Below are 17,015 nucleotides of genomic sequence, written 5' to 3'. Positions count from 1 at the left end.
TTGCAGTTCCCTGGGTTATTTATGACACACTTCCAATTTCTACAACAAATGAGACAGTGATCTTACAGACAACAGTCTTCTTCACCACAAACTCTGATTCATTCTCCAGGCAGGTCCTGCATATGTCTTCTATCTTGTGAAAACAATGCAATGAGGAGCATTAGCTCTGCCATAGCTTGTTGCAGGGAAGGCAGCAGTGGTGCTTGATGGGGAAAAAAAAAAATCCAGCACATGAGAGGACTGTATGAGTCAGCACGGAAGGGACAGAAAGGCCAAGGTGGTGCCTGGAGGACCATTGCAGCGTAGGCTGCTGTCATTGCTGGATGGGAACGTGGCCATGCATATATCATGGGTTTTTTCATCCTGTGAGATTGTGGGGGAAGCAATGGTGGGAAGAGGTAATGTTTGGTTGAGTGGGAAGGCTTCCCAGGCAAGCAGCTGTGAGCCAGAGCTTGAGATTTGTATCTGGCATGGGTTTTTCTTCTCCACCAGCAAGCAGCTGTCTTCCAGGAGAGAAGATACTCTCTGACTCATATACAGGCTTACTCCAGGGACAGGATGGTCCTTGGATGGCATCCTCTAAGGTCCCTTGTGGATGTCATCTGTGGAAATCATACTTGGGGTACAAACCACCTGTGTGTATGTTTTTTATTAATATAACACTACCCACTTGAAAAGCTTCAAATGCTTTCCAAGTGCTAATGAAGGAAGTTTCAACCAGCCCCACTAGGAATTGCTGCGTGTTGTCCTCATTTCACAGATTAGGAAACTGAAGAACAGAAAGGTGGTGATTATTCTACTGGTCAGACACACCTGAGTGTGGATGGATCTGCCCTGCCTTGATCCCTCATTTAGGTAACGAAGATGATACATACCTTCCTCCTCCCTCCTCCATGCATTGTTTGAGGCTATAGGCAGGAAGGGACGTTCTCCACATGTGTATTTGTGCAGCACATCGAACTGGGGGCACTGCTTAGGGACATGGTTTAGTGGTGGACTTGTCAGTGCTGGGTTAACGGTTGGACTCGATGATCTTAAAGGTCCTTTCCAACCCAAACGATTTTGTGATTCTATGACTTGCTGTGGCTGAGCCTTTTATATAGTTGCTGTAATACATTTTAAGAAATCCTGACTGTCTAATTTTATCACTCTGTAATAGGGTTTCTTGTGCAGTAATGCATCCAACACCTGGTTATAAATGTTGCTCTGAGCTCTTCCAGGAAAATCCTTAGGGTTTTTTTTGAGCACTCTCTCCTCTAACACTTTATTGCTGATGAATTTGGGCCGTGACGAATGGGAAACTTTGCCTGACTCTGCAGTTTCTTTCCCCTGTCACTTTGGTTCTGCATACAAATGCGGCAGGTCCCTGGGGAGCAGCCAAGACTGCACCACTCAGCCGGAGTGGCTGGCAGCACGGTGTAAATGTCAAACGTACACCCCTGCTATTGCACAGAGAGGCTGCGATCCCATCTCTGCTTCCCAGGGCTTTTCTCTCCTTCCCTGAACGTGAAGACAATCATGGGGAGCATCTTTGCCTCTTGAGGACACCTGAGTTGGCAGACACCAGTGGAAGACCTTGGCTCCCCTAATTCCCCACTCAGCCCCTCTGTGGGTCTGTGGCAGGCTGTCTCCAGTGGGGATTGGATTTTGTGAAACGTGGGGCACAACCTTGAGTTGCTGAACCCATCGAGGAGAGGGAGCGCATCCATCCCTAGGGTCAAGTGTGAGGGGACGTTGGTTGTTTACAAGACAAAAATGCTCAAACGTGTGATTAGTCTGAAGAAGTTCTGTATTTTTGTGTATTCATTCAGTTTGGGGTCTTTAGTCTCAGTCAAACATCACCAGAGTGGAAACTTTTCTGAATGCCACCGTGAAAAGGGCACAAGAATTATCATCTTCATAGTGGTCCCAAAGAGCTCTCAAGCTCTGCTTCTTTGACCTCCCTTGCCAACCTGGGCTTGAGAGCTCAGCAGACCCTGCTTGAACTAATCTGCTGCTCTGTTCCTCTCTTTCAGCAGCTGGGAGCAGAGATGGATAAGATACTGGAAGCCGTGGTGATGTCCTCATACCCCAACAACGTGAAGCAAGGGCTTGTGAGGCGCGTCATTGAGGCAGCAAAGCAGCCCATGGACAGCGAGCAATGCTGGTCAATGCTGGAGCTGTCTACCAAGCTTTATCTCACGGGCGACACCAAGTATAAAAGGGAGATTGGGAAAGAGGTTTTGGAGGTCTATGGCCACTACCACCCGGAGGAATTTGAGGAGTTCTTCAACGTCCGCTTCCTGCTGAGTCTCCTCCAGGAAGGCTATGGACCTCTGGGAAAGAGAAGCCATTATGTACTCGATTATATCCAATTAGGACTGCAGTTCATCTTGGAAAGCCCGTCAGCAAACAGCATCTTCAGCTTATTGAGGATCGAGGTGCTCCGGAAAGTTTGTGAGAGGCCCAGCCCTAAACAGTGTGCGAAGATCAGCAAACTCTTAACCCAACATCCTCAGTGCATTCCCACGGGCAAACACCAGGTCTTGTTTTGTCAGCAGCTGATCCGGTGTATCGGGCAGTTCCAGTGCGTCTCTGAGGGGGAAGAGGACATCATGGAGTTTTTGGAGCAGGTGAACAAAGTGAGCGGTCTGCTGCAGAGGATCTGGAGGACTCAGACCTCAGCCATCCTGCCCTCTTTGAAGGAGCTGTTCACTATCATTTCTTCAACAGGTAATTTAAAAAAAAAAAGGCTGGAAATGTAAATGTTGTCTTTGATGAAGTCAAATTTGATTAGTTTGACATTTTGCATGGTTCTCATCCACGGCATAAATGCAGCCTCAGCTGAAATATAATAAACAAGCATCCCTAGAAGTTACCCGGGGCTTTCAGCTAGGAAAACAGTATCCCCTGAAACCACACAGAGTCTTTACATAGGAGTTGTTAACGGTTGAAATATTTGCAGTACAAGTTTCTGTGTTCAGCACTTCCCAGCATCATCTGGGCTTAATGGAAAGCATGTTACCTGCAGCTGGTTAGAGTGGGACTTGAAAGCTTTGAGAAATGTCGTGCTCTTATGGCTGACTTGATGGGACCCCACAGCCTGCTCCTTACCAGAAATTAGAGACAAAGCTAAGGAGTTATTTCTCACTGATCTAGAGGTAGGAAGCCCTACTATCTCTCTGGAGGGTGGTCGTATCTTAAGGTGGGACAGAAGATGTTTATCCAACTTCTTGGACCTTTAGGTTATTGCAGAGGGTCTCAGAAGATTTTTGGAGGTACCAGTGCCATGAAAGGGTGAACTCTGCCGGCAGGTGAGCTGCTGCTCCAGCTATTCCTAAGCCCACAAGGAGATGTGTTTTTCAGTGCCCTCTGTATGAAAGCCTCATCCTTTGGAAGGTGCTCCAGGCAGGCAAACCTGCAGTTGCATCCTATTGCAATTATTTGCAGTACTTAGTATAAAGAGAGCATGCAGAGGAAGTTTGGGACCCAGGGTTGCCCCAAGAACGTTCTTGTGCCTGTGATCTCTTCCTCCCTTTGGGCCGTGTATGGCTTCATGCAACAGCCCATCTGCTCTGTCCCAACCTCATTATGTGCTGCGCTGGGAGTTGGGGAATTGTCCTCCTAGCACAGCTGAGAGTGGACTCCACATTGCTCATTGACACCAGCTGACTATCCGCTCTATTTACATAGGCAGAAATGATTTGGCTTTTAGAGATGAGAAATCACCGCATGTGCCTGGTTTTCCAGGCAACTAACGTCTTCATTGCTGGCACTCATCCATGTCTTGCAGAGGAGCAGGAAGCGCCATCCAACGCCTTGGCCAGTGTGGTCCAGTTTGTCCCTCTGGAGCTCATGGATGGTGTCATAAGAAACCTGACCAACGATGACAGCATCACCGATGTGCAAATGATGACGGCCATCGGCAGGTAGGAGAAGCTGCGCTAATGAATGTCATTCTCAGTTTGGAGAAAAACCTGCCCCAAAGCTGCACTCAGTTCCTTTGTGTGGTTTTTATCCCAACCAGTTTGGCTGGTGCTGTCTAGTGAGGAGTGTGTGAGGAAAAAGGGAATTTCTGGATCCTCCCTTCCAGCCTTGAGGGTCTAGAGAACTAGAATAAAGACTTTTTATTTATTGATTTATTATTATTATTATTTTATTTGGTTGATTTATTTTTTCTTAGAAATAAGTCATGTTAAGGGATACTCAACATAAGATATCTTGAAGAGTTTTGATTTTTTTCCAGAAGCTGTTGAGGGCCTTTTCTTCACAAAAATCTTCTTCACAGAATTTCACGTTGATCCTCATCTCCCTTCAGAAGGACATCATCCTAAATCACCAGTCACAGCTAAAAATCTTGGAGAGGGAGTTATGCCCAACTGTTTCAATGATCCCACCTTGATCTTTCTCAGATGAATGTGGTGCTGCTAGTCTGGATCTTGGTCCCATACAATGTTTATCTCTGGACTCTGTGCAGGCAGAATCAATGGAGATGTCAAGGCATGATGAAGAGTAGTGGGTGAAATACTACTTGACATGCTAGACCTGGTCTTTGCAGAGCCAGTGCCCTCTTTGGCATCACCAGATCTTCCTTATGCTTCCTTATGTCCTACAGCTCCTCTATGCTTCAGTGCCTTGCTCCAGTTGGCTTAGGAGTATCTTCAACCCATCTTACCGTAGAGGTTTCCATTAAATGGGTGACGTTCACATGCAGTAGCACACGCACTTGACCCAAGGATGCTGCTGTGACTTGATCTCACTGGAAACATCTCTTTTCCTCTTCTTATTACAGGATTTGTGTCCCCCCTAATAAGGTTACATGACAGAAACACATATTCCTGATGGGAACTTTATGTATGCAGAAAGGGGCTGCTTCTTTTTGACTTGCTGGGGAAGGTCATGGTTTTCCCAGAGTCCAGAGCAACCCAAGGCAACAGATTAAGTTATCATCAGTTCAGTTCTTAACCCTCTCCTCCATCTTTTTCTCCTTCTGGGAACCTGCTGCTGCGAGCTCCAGGTGATAAAGCCTCTGAGAGCGCCAGTGTCTAAATATAGAGGTTGCAAAATCAATTGCATCGTTCCTTAAAAGTCTTTGTCACGCAGAAGGATGAGTAAATGATTGCTCAGAATTAGCCAAACATTAAGCAGAGCCTGCAAAATGTAATTAAGATCACTTAAGAGAAATGCGGAAGTTTTGGCAGCGTGTTTACAGCAGACGGGTGCCCCAGAAAACTGCACGAACATTGGCCTTTCGATGAGCGTGTGCTCCATGCCTAGAAAAACAAAGAAAAATGTACAAGTTGGAAGGATCTTTCAGCTTAAGATCCCTGACAAAGTGGCTGCATGCAGAAGTCTCTTCCTCCAAAGTTTGGGGGTTAGTAGCAGGGGAATAAACTGGATGTGGGGTGGAGCTTCTGATCAAGCGTTGAAAGAACAAATAGTGCTAAAAAAAAAGCAAGCCTGGCACCTGCTGGTATAAGTGTACACCACAATCTCCTTTAGAGAGTTTCTTTTAGAGTTTGTCTTTTTTCAGATAAACTCTATTAATGTGCATCCATGACTTCAGAAGTACTCACTGTTTTTTTTTTTTTCGTGGGGGTGTATCTGTTTCAAAGGTCCAGATGAAGAAGGCATATGCTGTCACACAGCGATGGTGGCACTTGCTACCTCTGGCAATCAGGATCTGAGATTTTAAAAGTGTAGCACAGCAAATCGATGGCTCCTTTAGAAAATTAGGGCCCTGGCTTCCAAAACATTTGTGGATCTTGCAATGTGGGAAGTGCAATGTGAATTTAAAATGTAATTTCTTCCTACTGTAGCAATGCAGGCAGGCAGCAGGCAGGAATGCAGCTTAGGCACTAGTGCTGATAAAAAATAGCTCAAAGCAGACAAGGTTATTTTATGCCTGTATAAAAGAAGATAGGGTGAAGAGGGACCTTTGGATCTCTGGAGCCATCTCCCTGCTTTATTGGCATTGACATTACAGACCCCTTTCATGGATGTTCAAATACACTCCTCAAAGCAGGAAGGGCTTTTGCTCCTGCTGCTCTTCTTTCACAGCTGTTCCACCTTTGGGTTGCTTTAACGGTTTGAATCTCTCTTTTAATAGCCAGCCTATATGTATTTCTGGCCATCTTGTAGTTAATTTGATCTTATGCCAACATAAATAGCTGGAATAGCTCCTTTCCCTCCCTGGTGTTTATTCCTTCAATGTATGGAGGCAGAGCAGTCCCCTCCCATCTCCGCTTTCCCATGGCTGTGCTAAACAAACCGAATTATTTTAAGCTTTTCTTGCAGGAAATGTTCTTCATTTCCCTGACCAACTCAATAGGCTTTTTCAACACCTGCTCCCACTTCAGTTCATTGTTCTTGGACACGGATGGTGCACAAACATCACTATCCGTGTCCAAGACCAATGAACTAGACAACACGATGCTACCATCATGTAGCATCCATTTCTTGTGCCTTGTATGCATTTTGAATTGATACATTTCCTCCCAGCTCTACATTTCTAATCCTCAGGGTCTTCCTTGTGATACCTTGATCCTCCTCTTGTGTTGATGATGCCTCCCAGCTTTGCATCATCACAAATTTCACAGCCACGTTCAGGACGTTTGTGCTAACATCATTCGATCCTGAAGGACATTGCTTGTAACCTCCTTTCAGATAGCCAGTCAGATATGATCTACTTCTGTCCTTTGACTAGGAATTCATATGACCTGACAAACCTGACTTTATCACCTATGGTAACCCTCTGTGGCACGCTATCTGTTCTTCCCAGTCATCCCCTCATTGCCTGTCTTCATTACAGGAACTATCCTCCTATTCTTCTCACATAAAGCACCACGCCAAAGTAAATAGAGTAATTAAAACTCACCAGAGTTGAATCTTACATGATGGAAATCACCAACTCGTCTTGTTTGGAGTCCATGAGCTCTTCATGTTTCACTTTCCTATCAGCTGTCATTGCTCTTGTTTCCATTCTCAATCTCTTATCTGCCTCCTCTTTGTCACCCTGATCAATTCCTTCCTCTTGCTGAAAATGGAGGGAGAGGATGTGTTTAGTTTGGAAGTCACATCTAGAGGCCATATCATATCTTTAATCACCATCACATCCTCTGAATGCAGTGATTGCATGGCTTTCCGTATTCTCCTCTGATGAAAACTTCTGTGGAAGCTTTTCTGATATTTGCTTAATTATCCAGCTTGGCTTGACTTTTCATATTTCTCAACATCCCAACATATTCTGCTCTTCAAGCTTTCTTTACTGGCTAGCTTTTTATTTTTTCAGTTCCTTGTAGACTTCACTTATTCCTGCTCTTTGCCTTGTGGTGGTTAGTTATCTGTGTTCCCTTCATATCTTTTGCACAAGATACAGGCTGATAAGCAGAAGGGACTGATTGGGTAAGATAGCTGGACTCAGGGAGGAGACTGAAGATCTGGGATATCTTCAAATTAAGGTACTGAAATGGTTAGCAAAGTTTGACCCTTGGACATCCCAAACCTTAGTTACTTCCCATTTTTGTTTAACATTAAATTTAAACAGAAAAAATGTGTCATCATTTAGTCTGAAGTTATTTTTTTATGAGTGACTTCTGTAAAGTAGTTATTACTCGCAGAAACATGACATGTTTGTTGAGTGGCTACAGATGAAATTTGTTAGCTGTGACTTTCAGGAATATCTGGCATCATTAGGGTTACCAGTATTTTTTTTTAATGTGTTTCTGGAAATCAATGTTTCCCACACAGAGAAATAAAAGATCTGAATCTGAGTGTTTTCTCCTTACCAGTAACAATGCAGAGATCATACCAGTATTACTTGTTTTCTAACGGCCACAATGCAGAGACCTCAATCAACACCTCACACAGGTGATATATAGAGCACCGTACCAGTGTTCAAAGCTTGAACTCAAGTTAACTGAAGTTAGTAGAAGAAATCCCCACTTTCTTCTGTGGACTTGGGTCTGGTCCTCTGATGAACCACAGCGTGATGATGACATTGGGGTAATTCCACTTCAGGCTCTGTTGTGCTTTGAATAACATGTGAAATGCCTTATGAAGAGCCCATCTCTTACTTGGTCATCCCACTGATTAGACACGAATTTGGAGGTTGTTTAACCCAGAGCAGAGCTTGGCTTTCACAATATGTGCATTAAATTTACTTTAAGAGTTTGTTTTTAATTTCAGGATGATCGACTGGGTGTCCTGGCCCCTGGGAAAGAACATAGACAAGTGGATCATTGCTCTGCTGAAGGGTTTGGCCGCGGTGAAAAAGTTCAGCATCTTGATTGAAGTTACTCTTTCGAAAATTGAAAAGGTCAGTGGGCTCTTTTAAACGTGAATGTGAACAACAGACTTCTCCTTGCACCTTCTTGCCTTTCAACTGAATGGGGAGGAGATGTGACTTGAGATGTATAGGAAACAGTATGTTGTCCCGAGGGGTTTTGAAGGGACCATTGTGTCCCCTGCACCCTGTGCGAATGCTGCATTGCTGTGTATGGGGTGGTGGGCTGATATTGCTTTTGCTGCTAGGAGTGATGTTCTCCAGAACAACCTGCAGTTCTTTAGGTCTTGGTATGTAGAGGTACCATTATATTGAAGGTTATGAAATAAAAGAAGCCAAGGCTTTTCAAGCCAACCAAACACTTTCCTTCCCAAACTACGGAGCTCTTGTACAACCTGCCTTTGGGAATGTGACACGCTCTCCTTCAGCCGTGCCTGGATCAGTGCTGGTTGGCACAAGTAAAATACATACCAGTGAGCGTATTAACAGTCCGCACAGTCACAGGTCAGTTTTAAAGCCTGTGCCCTGGCCTTAGTTCATTTACTAGTGCAGATAAAGCCCCCACTGCCATTGCTGCCACCTGTTTCAGCAGTGAGTACTTGCCGCCCTCTGAAAACCACGTGACCAAGCGCTGAAGTTGGTCGCCACTTCAAAAAAAATTTTCATGCTGCGGTCCTGCTGTTCCCTTCTTCATGGAATGGGGATAACACCTGGCTGAGCCTCTGGTGGAAGTCACCATAGAAATTATCAAGACCATAATTATCAGTATTGGAACATTATCAATAACTTCATTTGTCCTTGTGATCCCCTACGTACATCGAGCAGTGGGAGACGAGCCAAGCATCTCTGACTTTTCTTTATCTTTCCTTTCATTGTTAATGCATAGGAAAGGGACACAGCCCTTAAAATAACATCAGATTTTTAGAAGCTCTCAGAAGTACGATCTGAAAGGGGTAGAGGGCATTGTCAACTTACACCATTTTCTGTGAAGTAGGATAAATATCATTACTTAGCCTTTGAAAAAGGCCTTTGCTTTCTGTCTCTTTGCCAGAAAGGTTAGTGATAAAGTTCCAAATATCACAATAAAACAGAAGAGGCACGTTTTAGAAAATCTAGCATCCCTCTGTGCTTGCATGTCCTTGTCCATCAGGAGGTACAGAGATGCAGCGGTGTTACAGAGGTCTGCATCTCATTGTGCCAGGCATTGCACAAGCCTGGAAGAGTGAGGATAACCCACATGGTATTTTTAGGATGCTCTGAGGCCATGCTCTGGACAGGAGATGACTCTGGAGACACGTCTGCAGGCTGCTTGCTTTAACATCCAGTGTGGAGTAGGGACAAACCAGCAGCCATGGTGGATGCCCAGTACCTCTCTTTCCTGCTGGTCCCTTCTCCTGCATGTTGCAGTGCCATCCTGCCTTCTCATTTGCTTTTTTTCTCCCCCACCAGGTCTTCTCCAAGCTGCTGTATCCCATTGTGAGAGAGGGGGCTTTGTCTGTCCTGCAGTACATGCTGCTGAGCTTCCAGCACTCCCACGAAGCATTTCACTTGGTAAGGCTGTGTCTGGCACTCAGATGAGGGCATTGCCCTGAGTGTAACCATGCCGTGGGGCAACATGGATCAGAGGGAGCCTAAGGGGCTGAGATATGGGGGAATATTTCCCCCATCTGCTTGATTTCACCATGTGATGTAAACCCAACCCTGTCCGTCCACTTGCATCCTGTCCTGGCAGCTGCTTACCCTCTCCTGCAGCCCAAACAGCTATTTTTGGGCACCTCAGACCCAGTGCTGAGATGTGGAGTCAAGTCCTGAGCCTAAAAGGAGTTGGTTGCCACAGACACAGCAACCACGCTGTGTCAGAGAGCGAGGTGCAGAGGAGAAGTGAGGCTTTGCTTTCTCCTCTGGTGGTTTCTCCCATTTCTCTTGAGGTTTAGCAGTTGGAGGGCTCATCAGGGTTGTCAAGCACTGGAACAGGCTGCCCAGGGCAGTGGTGGAGTCCCCATCCCTGAAGGGATTTAAAAGGTGTGTAGATGTGGTGCTGAGGGACATGGTTTAGTGGTGGCCTTGGCAGTGCCGGGTTAACGGTTGGACTCAATGATCTTAAAGGTCCTTTCCAACCAAAACGATTCTATGATTCTATTCTATAATTCTATGATTTTATATTTTATTTTGCTGTTGACACTAAGGCACGGCTCTGCTTCTTGCTGGCGTTGCCCCTGTAATGCTGTAATTTAAAAGTAAGGCTGAAGGCAAAGGCATGCTTGCAGTGACTGAACTGATAAAAGAAGTAATGGAAAATTCCTCCTATACTTTCTCGTTAAAGCCCTTACATTTGGCTTTTCACCTAAAGTTCACAGAATAAACAGATAAGGCTGGAAAAAAGCAAAGCTAGCCAACATTTTCAACTGATGTTTTTTCATTCCTCAGCTGGAGACACTTTAAATGAGCCTGAATTTCTTGAGAAACTCTTTGGTTTCTAAAAATAGTGTCGTTCCAAAGGATTGTCTTCAGTTGGGTGTCCAAATTTTGAAACACTCCAAAAGCTGTCAGTTGCTCTTGGCTTGAAGTTTCCATCTGCAGCCCAGTGAGCACAAATTTCCTCCCCTATTTTTAAAAAACAGGGCACAAACCTGTCTTGCTTCTTATCTTTTTGTGTTTGCCCTGGCATTTTGGAAGGGTTTTGAGAATTGTTCCCATCACAGCTTGGCAAAATATTGATGTATGAAATGGTACTGGGATTCATTTGCTTTCTCAACAAAACTTTCTTGTTGGAAAGGAAATAGTTAAAATCTCCAACACTTTGAGGAGAAAGAAAAAGAGAGAGAGAAAGAAGAGAGGAAGATGAAGGGAGGAAGGGAGGACCACGAAATGGCCAGACTAGGGATCCTGAGACTTTACTTCAGGATTGTTCTGGGGTAAAAATAACAAAAAAATAAATATGAAAAAGGTTGCGTAAGTGCCCAGGGTCACTCTAGCACATCTGCAGGGTTGGAAATAGGTTATTAATTCTCTGTGCAGCTGTGGGGTCAGCAGAGGGTGCCCGTGAGCAACGTATCATTTGCGTTTGCGTCTGCTTGTTCATTTTTAAATTTTCTAGATGAAAGCAAAATAACAAACGTGCTGTTTATGTGCCTGTCACCACCCATCTGACTATACCAATTCCATATTAGATTATACAGTATAAAATGAAATATAGCACACCAGACAACACTTCTTGTAGGCTAATTCATCTGTCTTGTAGGTTTGAATCCCTGCACTTGGCAGTCAGCATGTAACACTCCTTTCCATCCTGGGTGTGTGATTTGGTAGAGATTGGTCTGCACAAAGAATGGTAATCACAGCACGGCAAAGCAGCAGCACAAACCTGCTCAGAGTATTTCATGTCATGCAACATGAAACCCTCTAAGGTCTATAGCATTTGCATTACTAAAGTCAACAGAAGAGTTGCTCTTGAGTTCATAGGGTGAAGGATGAAGTCCAGAATGAGACTGAAGTCGACTCCTGTTGACTGTCCTTTCTGCCTGGCGGTGAATTTCACTCCCTTGCATGTGTGTTAAAGCTCTGTGAGTAATTTGGAGCCATTTTTGATGTAGTGAATTTTCGTTTTCCAGCTACTCCCTCACATCCCCAGGCTGGTGGCCTCTCTGAAGAAGGAAGACTCCAACTCTGCCACCAGCTCCCTGGAGCACCTGGCTGAGCTCATCCACTGCATGTTCTTCCGCTTCTCAGGATTTCCAGATCTCTACGAACCAGTCCTAGAAGCGGTTAAAGTAAGATGCACACCTTTCAGCCATCGTTCTGTTTTCCGTATGGAAATGGCATCTTAGTTCACAGCCTAGTGCAGAGAGACTGTCCTACTGGTAGGGATGTCCTAACCTCAACACCTCAAATTGTAGTAGAAGAAAGGGTTTAAAATTCTGAGTTTGAGGTCCATGTGGGCAAGTTGAGGGAAGATACTTCTCTTATGGTGGGCCTGCAGAAGTCCTGATCACGCCTGTGGGTTTTAGCTATAACTTTAATCTTGAATGCCTCTAAAGGACTAATACTAGCAACTAAACACTTCCTTGAATGGATGCATATTCATGCGAAGAGCAGGGGAAATGAGTTGCGTGATCACCTCTAGCAGAGGAGTTTTGCAGTTGCCCCTTACTAATTCTTCATGTGGAAAGATAATGATTCGTAACACAGACCTCTCTTTCCAAGGCTCTTCCTATTCCAAATGAAGACAGGATTAAACATCTCTTGGGACAAAATGCTTGGACCTCCCAGAAGAATGAGCTGGCCTGCTTCTATCCACGGCTGGCATCCAAATCAGAGACGGGAAAGATTGGGTTAATGAACTTGGGAAACACCTGCTACATGAACAGCATCATACAGTCTCTTTTCATGGCTTCGGAGTGAGTTTTTGCTCCCTTGCTCCCACTCAAGACTGCTCCAGGGGTTGCTCATAGCGCTGGTGTTTCGTGTCCCGCGCTGATTTTCCATCTTATGGTTTTCATCTCTGCTTTTCTTTTGCAGCTTTCGGCATTCGGTGTTGAATTTAACCGAGGGCAACTCCCAGCCCCTGATGACAAAGCTCCAGTGGCTCTTTGCATTTTTGGAGCACAGTCAGGTAATTATTTCATGTTCTAGTTATTTGTTTGGACTGTCGGCTGCGGAAAGGCTCGTCTCCAAGTTGCTTCCTGCCGACTCCAACGTGCTGATAAGGAGCTGTGGATCTTGGTGGGTTTTTATAACGGGACGAATTTTGTTTACATGAAAGAGGCTAATTTTGGGGGTGGAGGAGGCAAGCTCCTATCACCCATGAAAGAGAGCTGTGTTCACACCAGGCTGCCTGTCTTCAGCCTGTGGTCTTCCTGGGTTGGACTGATGTAATAACTATATCATTTTGAGAACGAAGTCCGTTTGGTAATTGTTTACGTATGTGGCCAGCTGAAAAGGCTGTTGATATAAAGCAGAGGATTTTGTTTCTTGCTATACAGCAAGGAACAAGACTGGAGCAGCTCGCTTGTCCCCTTGCTTCACAGGAAAGCACAAGCAATCGATGAAAATTGCCTTAAAAGTGGTTTTGTTAAAAGAATAATAATAAAAAACCCTCCTTAGATTCCAGATGCTTTGAATCCTCTGTATGTGAGGGAAAGTGAAATAAAAATAACACCCTTAAATTAATTATGAATGCTTTCTTGACAAACATTAGATTCAATATGACTGACTCCTGGAGATACAGCTAGGTCATATCTAGCTCCTCTCTTGAAAATAGATCTTTCTGTCCCTAGAAAGACCTGATTTTGAAAGTCCAGTGAATTTTCCCTTGCTGTGAAACCAGTCATCTGGGCTTCTCCATTTTCCAAGTCTTGGCTGACAGAACGGGCTTGTTGCATTGTGGTATTATGTCATTACAGATGACTTTTAGGGGGAAAATATGGACAACCTGTCAAATTTAATATTTGGTCATAGAAGAGCCTAGTTTTTGATGGCAGGTTAGGACGTCTGTGATCTGTGATGCGCAAATACAGAAGCATATTTCCTTGTTGTGTAGTTTATGGTTAATAGTTTCCTGCTAATTTCCTAATAGCCTTCTAGTTATTTTTCTTCTTCATGCTGTTCTTAAAGTCCCTTCTTTGCCCAAGATAGGTCTTTTTCTGTGTTAATTAGACAGCAGCTTCCTAATGGCAGTGATTACATTATCCGGTAACGCAGATTACCTGCCTGCAGTGATCAGAATGACGGGTGGAAGTTTAGTGGATTTTTTGCTTTGTTTTTATGAAAGGATTTGGTGAGAGAGATCCTGATCAAATTAAATGGAGCATCAAATTAAATTTAGGCTCAATTAAGTAGAAGTCTCTGGGTCAGGCCAATAAACCATTTTAAAATTGTAGGAAAAAATAAACACAAGGATATTTTATAGAAGTATACAGAAAATAATGGCTGAAATTCATCCTTACAGTCCTGGCTTGCAGCAAACCAAGAAAGTCTTCCCGTGCACTGGGATTAGCCCTTGTAGGGGAAAAAAAGGGGACCTTATCAGGCACACAAGCGCACCCTGCTCCCAGTGAAGCAGCCAGAAAGACCCTCCTCTTCCCTCTCCATCCCCCTGTGTGAAATGAGAACCAGATCCCCCGGGTTAAAAGCATTTCTCCTTCTTCTGTGTTGCTGCCAGCGACCTGCTATCTCACCCGAGAGTTTCCTCTCTGCCTCCTGGCCACCCTGGTTCACCCCCGGTGCTCAGCAGGACTGCTCGGAGTATCTCAAGTACTTGCTGGACCGGTACGTGGAAGCACCGCGACCCTAGACCCAATGTAATGTTTAATGCTGACCCACGTGGGAACGTGGCAAGCAGCTGAGATCCAGAGGAGTTTGGAGAGTGGAGGCTTGGGGTGAAAGATGGTGAGACGGGTCCAGAGCTCCTTCATAAAACCTTGTTTGAGCTGGCTTAGGAGTAAGGTCAGAACTTAGTTCAGCTTGAAAGTTTCTGCCTTTGCTCTGAACGCAAAGGGAATTGTACCAAATTTAGAGATTTGCCTGACAAACCACTCAGCCTCCTCCGTCAAATGTTGTTTTTTGCCTTTCTCTCACCTAGAAATCCCAAACCTCTGGTGTCCCAGAAGGGGGGGTCAATGGCACATGGAGACCTCAGGTTCCCCAATCCTGCCCAACTCCTCCCCACCTTATTCCCACAGCACCAGACCCCTGGGCACAGGCAGGTTAACCAAGATTAACCCCTTGGAGTGAAGAACAGAAACCCTACTTTAGAAACTACCTCTTGGTGATGTATCAGTGCCTAACGCAGCCTTTTTTTTCCCTGCCAAAGATTACACGAAGAAGAAAAAACCGGAAAAAGGATCTACCAGAAACTCAAGGAATCCAGCTTGATGTCTCAGGCGATGGAGCATCATTACTTAAACAAGACATTGATTGAGAAGATGTTTGGGGGTAAAATGATGACAAAGATACGCTGCTTGAAGTGTCTGAACGTCTCCTCCCGAGAAGAAGCCTTCACAGACCTGTCCCTGGCCTTTCCCCCACCGGACAGGTATGTGCGTGGGAGCGCGTCTGTTTTACCGGTGGAAGAAATCGGCCCACAGTTTATTGAGCCTCCTGAAAACCCAAGCCAGCTTACGGGGTCTCCCTGGATCCAGAGGAAGGCCCCCATAGCCAGAGATCCTCCAGCTCTGCTGATGCCGGTGGAAATGTTGGGTTCCCAGGAGCCAGGAGAAGCAGGAAATCCCTTAAGTGGTGATGCTGTTGGCGTGGATGCAGCCAAAGACCCTCTCTCAGCTTTTGGGGAGCAGGCATGTGCTCCCAAGGACTCCAGATCTGTCCCAGATTTAATCAACTATTTTCTGTCCCCAGAGAGACTGACAGCAGAGAATAAATACCACTGTGAGAAATGCGCGTCCTTGCAGGACGCTGAAAAGGTGGCAGAGCTGACGGAGGGTCCCCACTACCTCATCCTCACGCTACTGCGGTTCTCCTTTGACCCACGGACTATGAAGAGGAAGAAGATCTTGGACAACGTCTCCATCCCCGTTGTGCTCAAGCTGCCTGTCCTTGTCGCCCCGGAGGAAACCGAGGAGGTTTGCCAGCGTGGGAAGGACAGGGCTGCCCCGGAAAGTGGCTTCGTGTCTGTCATGTACGACCTCTGCAGCGTGGTGGTGCATTCAGGCATCTCCTCCGAGAGCGGCCACTACTACTGCTACTCCAGGGAGTGCACCGACACTGTCCCCCATGGGCAGCCCCAGGACGGGGTGCCAAAACCAGCCTCCGACAAGCAGCTGGACTTTGAAATCCAGTGGTACCTCTTCAATGACACCAGAGTTTCCTTCTCCTCCTTTGAATCGGTCAGCAATGTCACCTCTTTCTTCCCCAAGGACACTGCCTACGTCCTTTTCTACAGGCAGCGGCCGGGCAGGCAGACTTGCCTGCTGCACGAGGCTCTGGCCGAGGTCAGCCGCCTGCACGGCGAACCCTCCCTCCATAAGGACTTGATGGAAGCCATTTCCAAAGATAACATCCTCTACTTGCAGGTAATTCCCGCTGCCGTGCACAACAGGCCTTTCTTGTAGTGAGGGGCCCAAAACTGGACACAGGATTCGAGGTGCGGCCTCACCAGTGCCGAGTACAGGGGGATGATCCCTGCCCTGGTCCTGCTGGCCACACTAGTGCTGATACAAGCCAGGATGCTGGTGGCCTTCTTGGCCACCTGGGCACACTGCTGGCTCATATTCAGCCAGCTATTGACCAGCACCCCCAGGTCCTTTTCCACCAGGCAGCTTTCCAGCCACTCTTCCCCCAGCCTGTAGCGGTGCATGGGGTTGTTGTGCCCCAAGTGCAGGACCCATGCATGACGTGGAAGGGCTATTTTTTGATCGCTGGAGAGTTGCAATGCTTTGCTGCATCCCTCCCGCCAAACTCTAGAGATGAGCACATGGTCTTCTCACCCTGGTTTAATTTGGAGAGGGCTCCCAGGGGCAACCAAACAGGCTCTGAGCTCCTCGGGGACAGTGGGAGCATCCCCCCCCACCCAGGTCATTTAGCCGCAGATATCTTTGTGTTATTTCTCCCCCCTTCCTTCTCCCAGGAGCAGGAAAAAGAAGCGAGGAACAGAGCTGCCTACATTTCTGCCTTGCCGAAATCCCCGCTGTGGTGGAGAGACTTTGACAGGGACAAGGACGATGACAGCTCGTCGGGGGGCTGCAGCCCGGCAGCGGGTGGCGGCGGATCTGGCTCCTTTCACGGACTCGTCTTCTAG

General features: G+C 46.1%; 1 protein-coding gene across 1 annotated transcript; it reads left to right on the top strand.

Moving 5' to 3' along the window:
- The first annotated feature begins 2,030 nt into the window (after positions 1-2,030).
- USP35 (ubiquitin specific peptidase 35) lies at positions 2,031-17,015 on the top strand. Its single transcript, XM_068395157.1, has 10 exons — positions 2,031-2,712; positions 3,773-3,908; positions 8,167-8,296; positions 9,713-9,814; positions 11,875-12,033; positions 12,467-12,660; positions 12,782-12,875; positions 14,424-14,530; positions 15,075-16,290; positions 16,845-17,015. The coding sequence occupies exons 1-10, from the start codon at positions 2,031-2,033 to the stop codon at positions 17,013-17,015; spliced, it is 2,991 nt and encodes a 996-aa protein (XP_068251258.1).

The sequence above is a fragment of the Nyctibius grandis genome, chromosome 2, assembly GCF_013368605.1.
Source record: "Nyctibius grandis isolate bNycGra1 chromosome 2, bNycGra1.pri, whole genome shotgun sequence".
Classification (NCBI taxonomy): Eukaryota; Metazoa; Chordata; class Aves; order Nyctibiiformes; family Nyctibiidae; genus Nyctibius; species Nyctibius grandis.
This window is presented reverse-complemented; position numbering and strand designations above follow the sequence as displayed.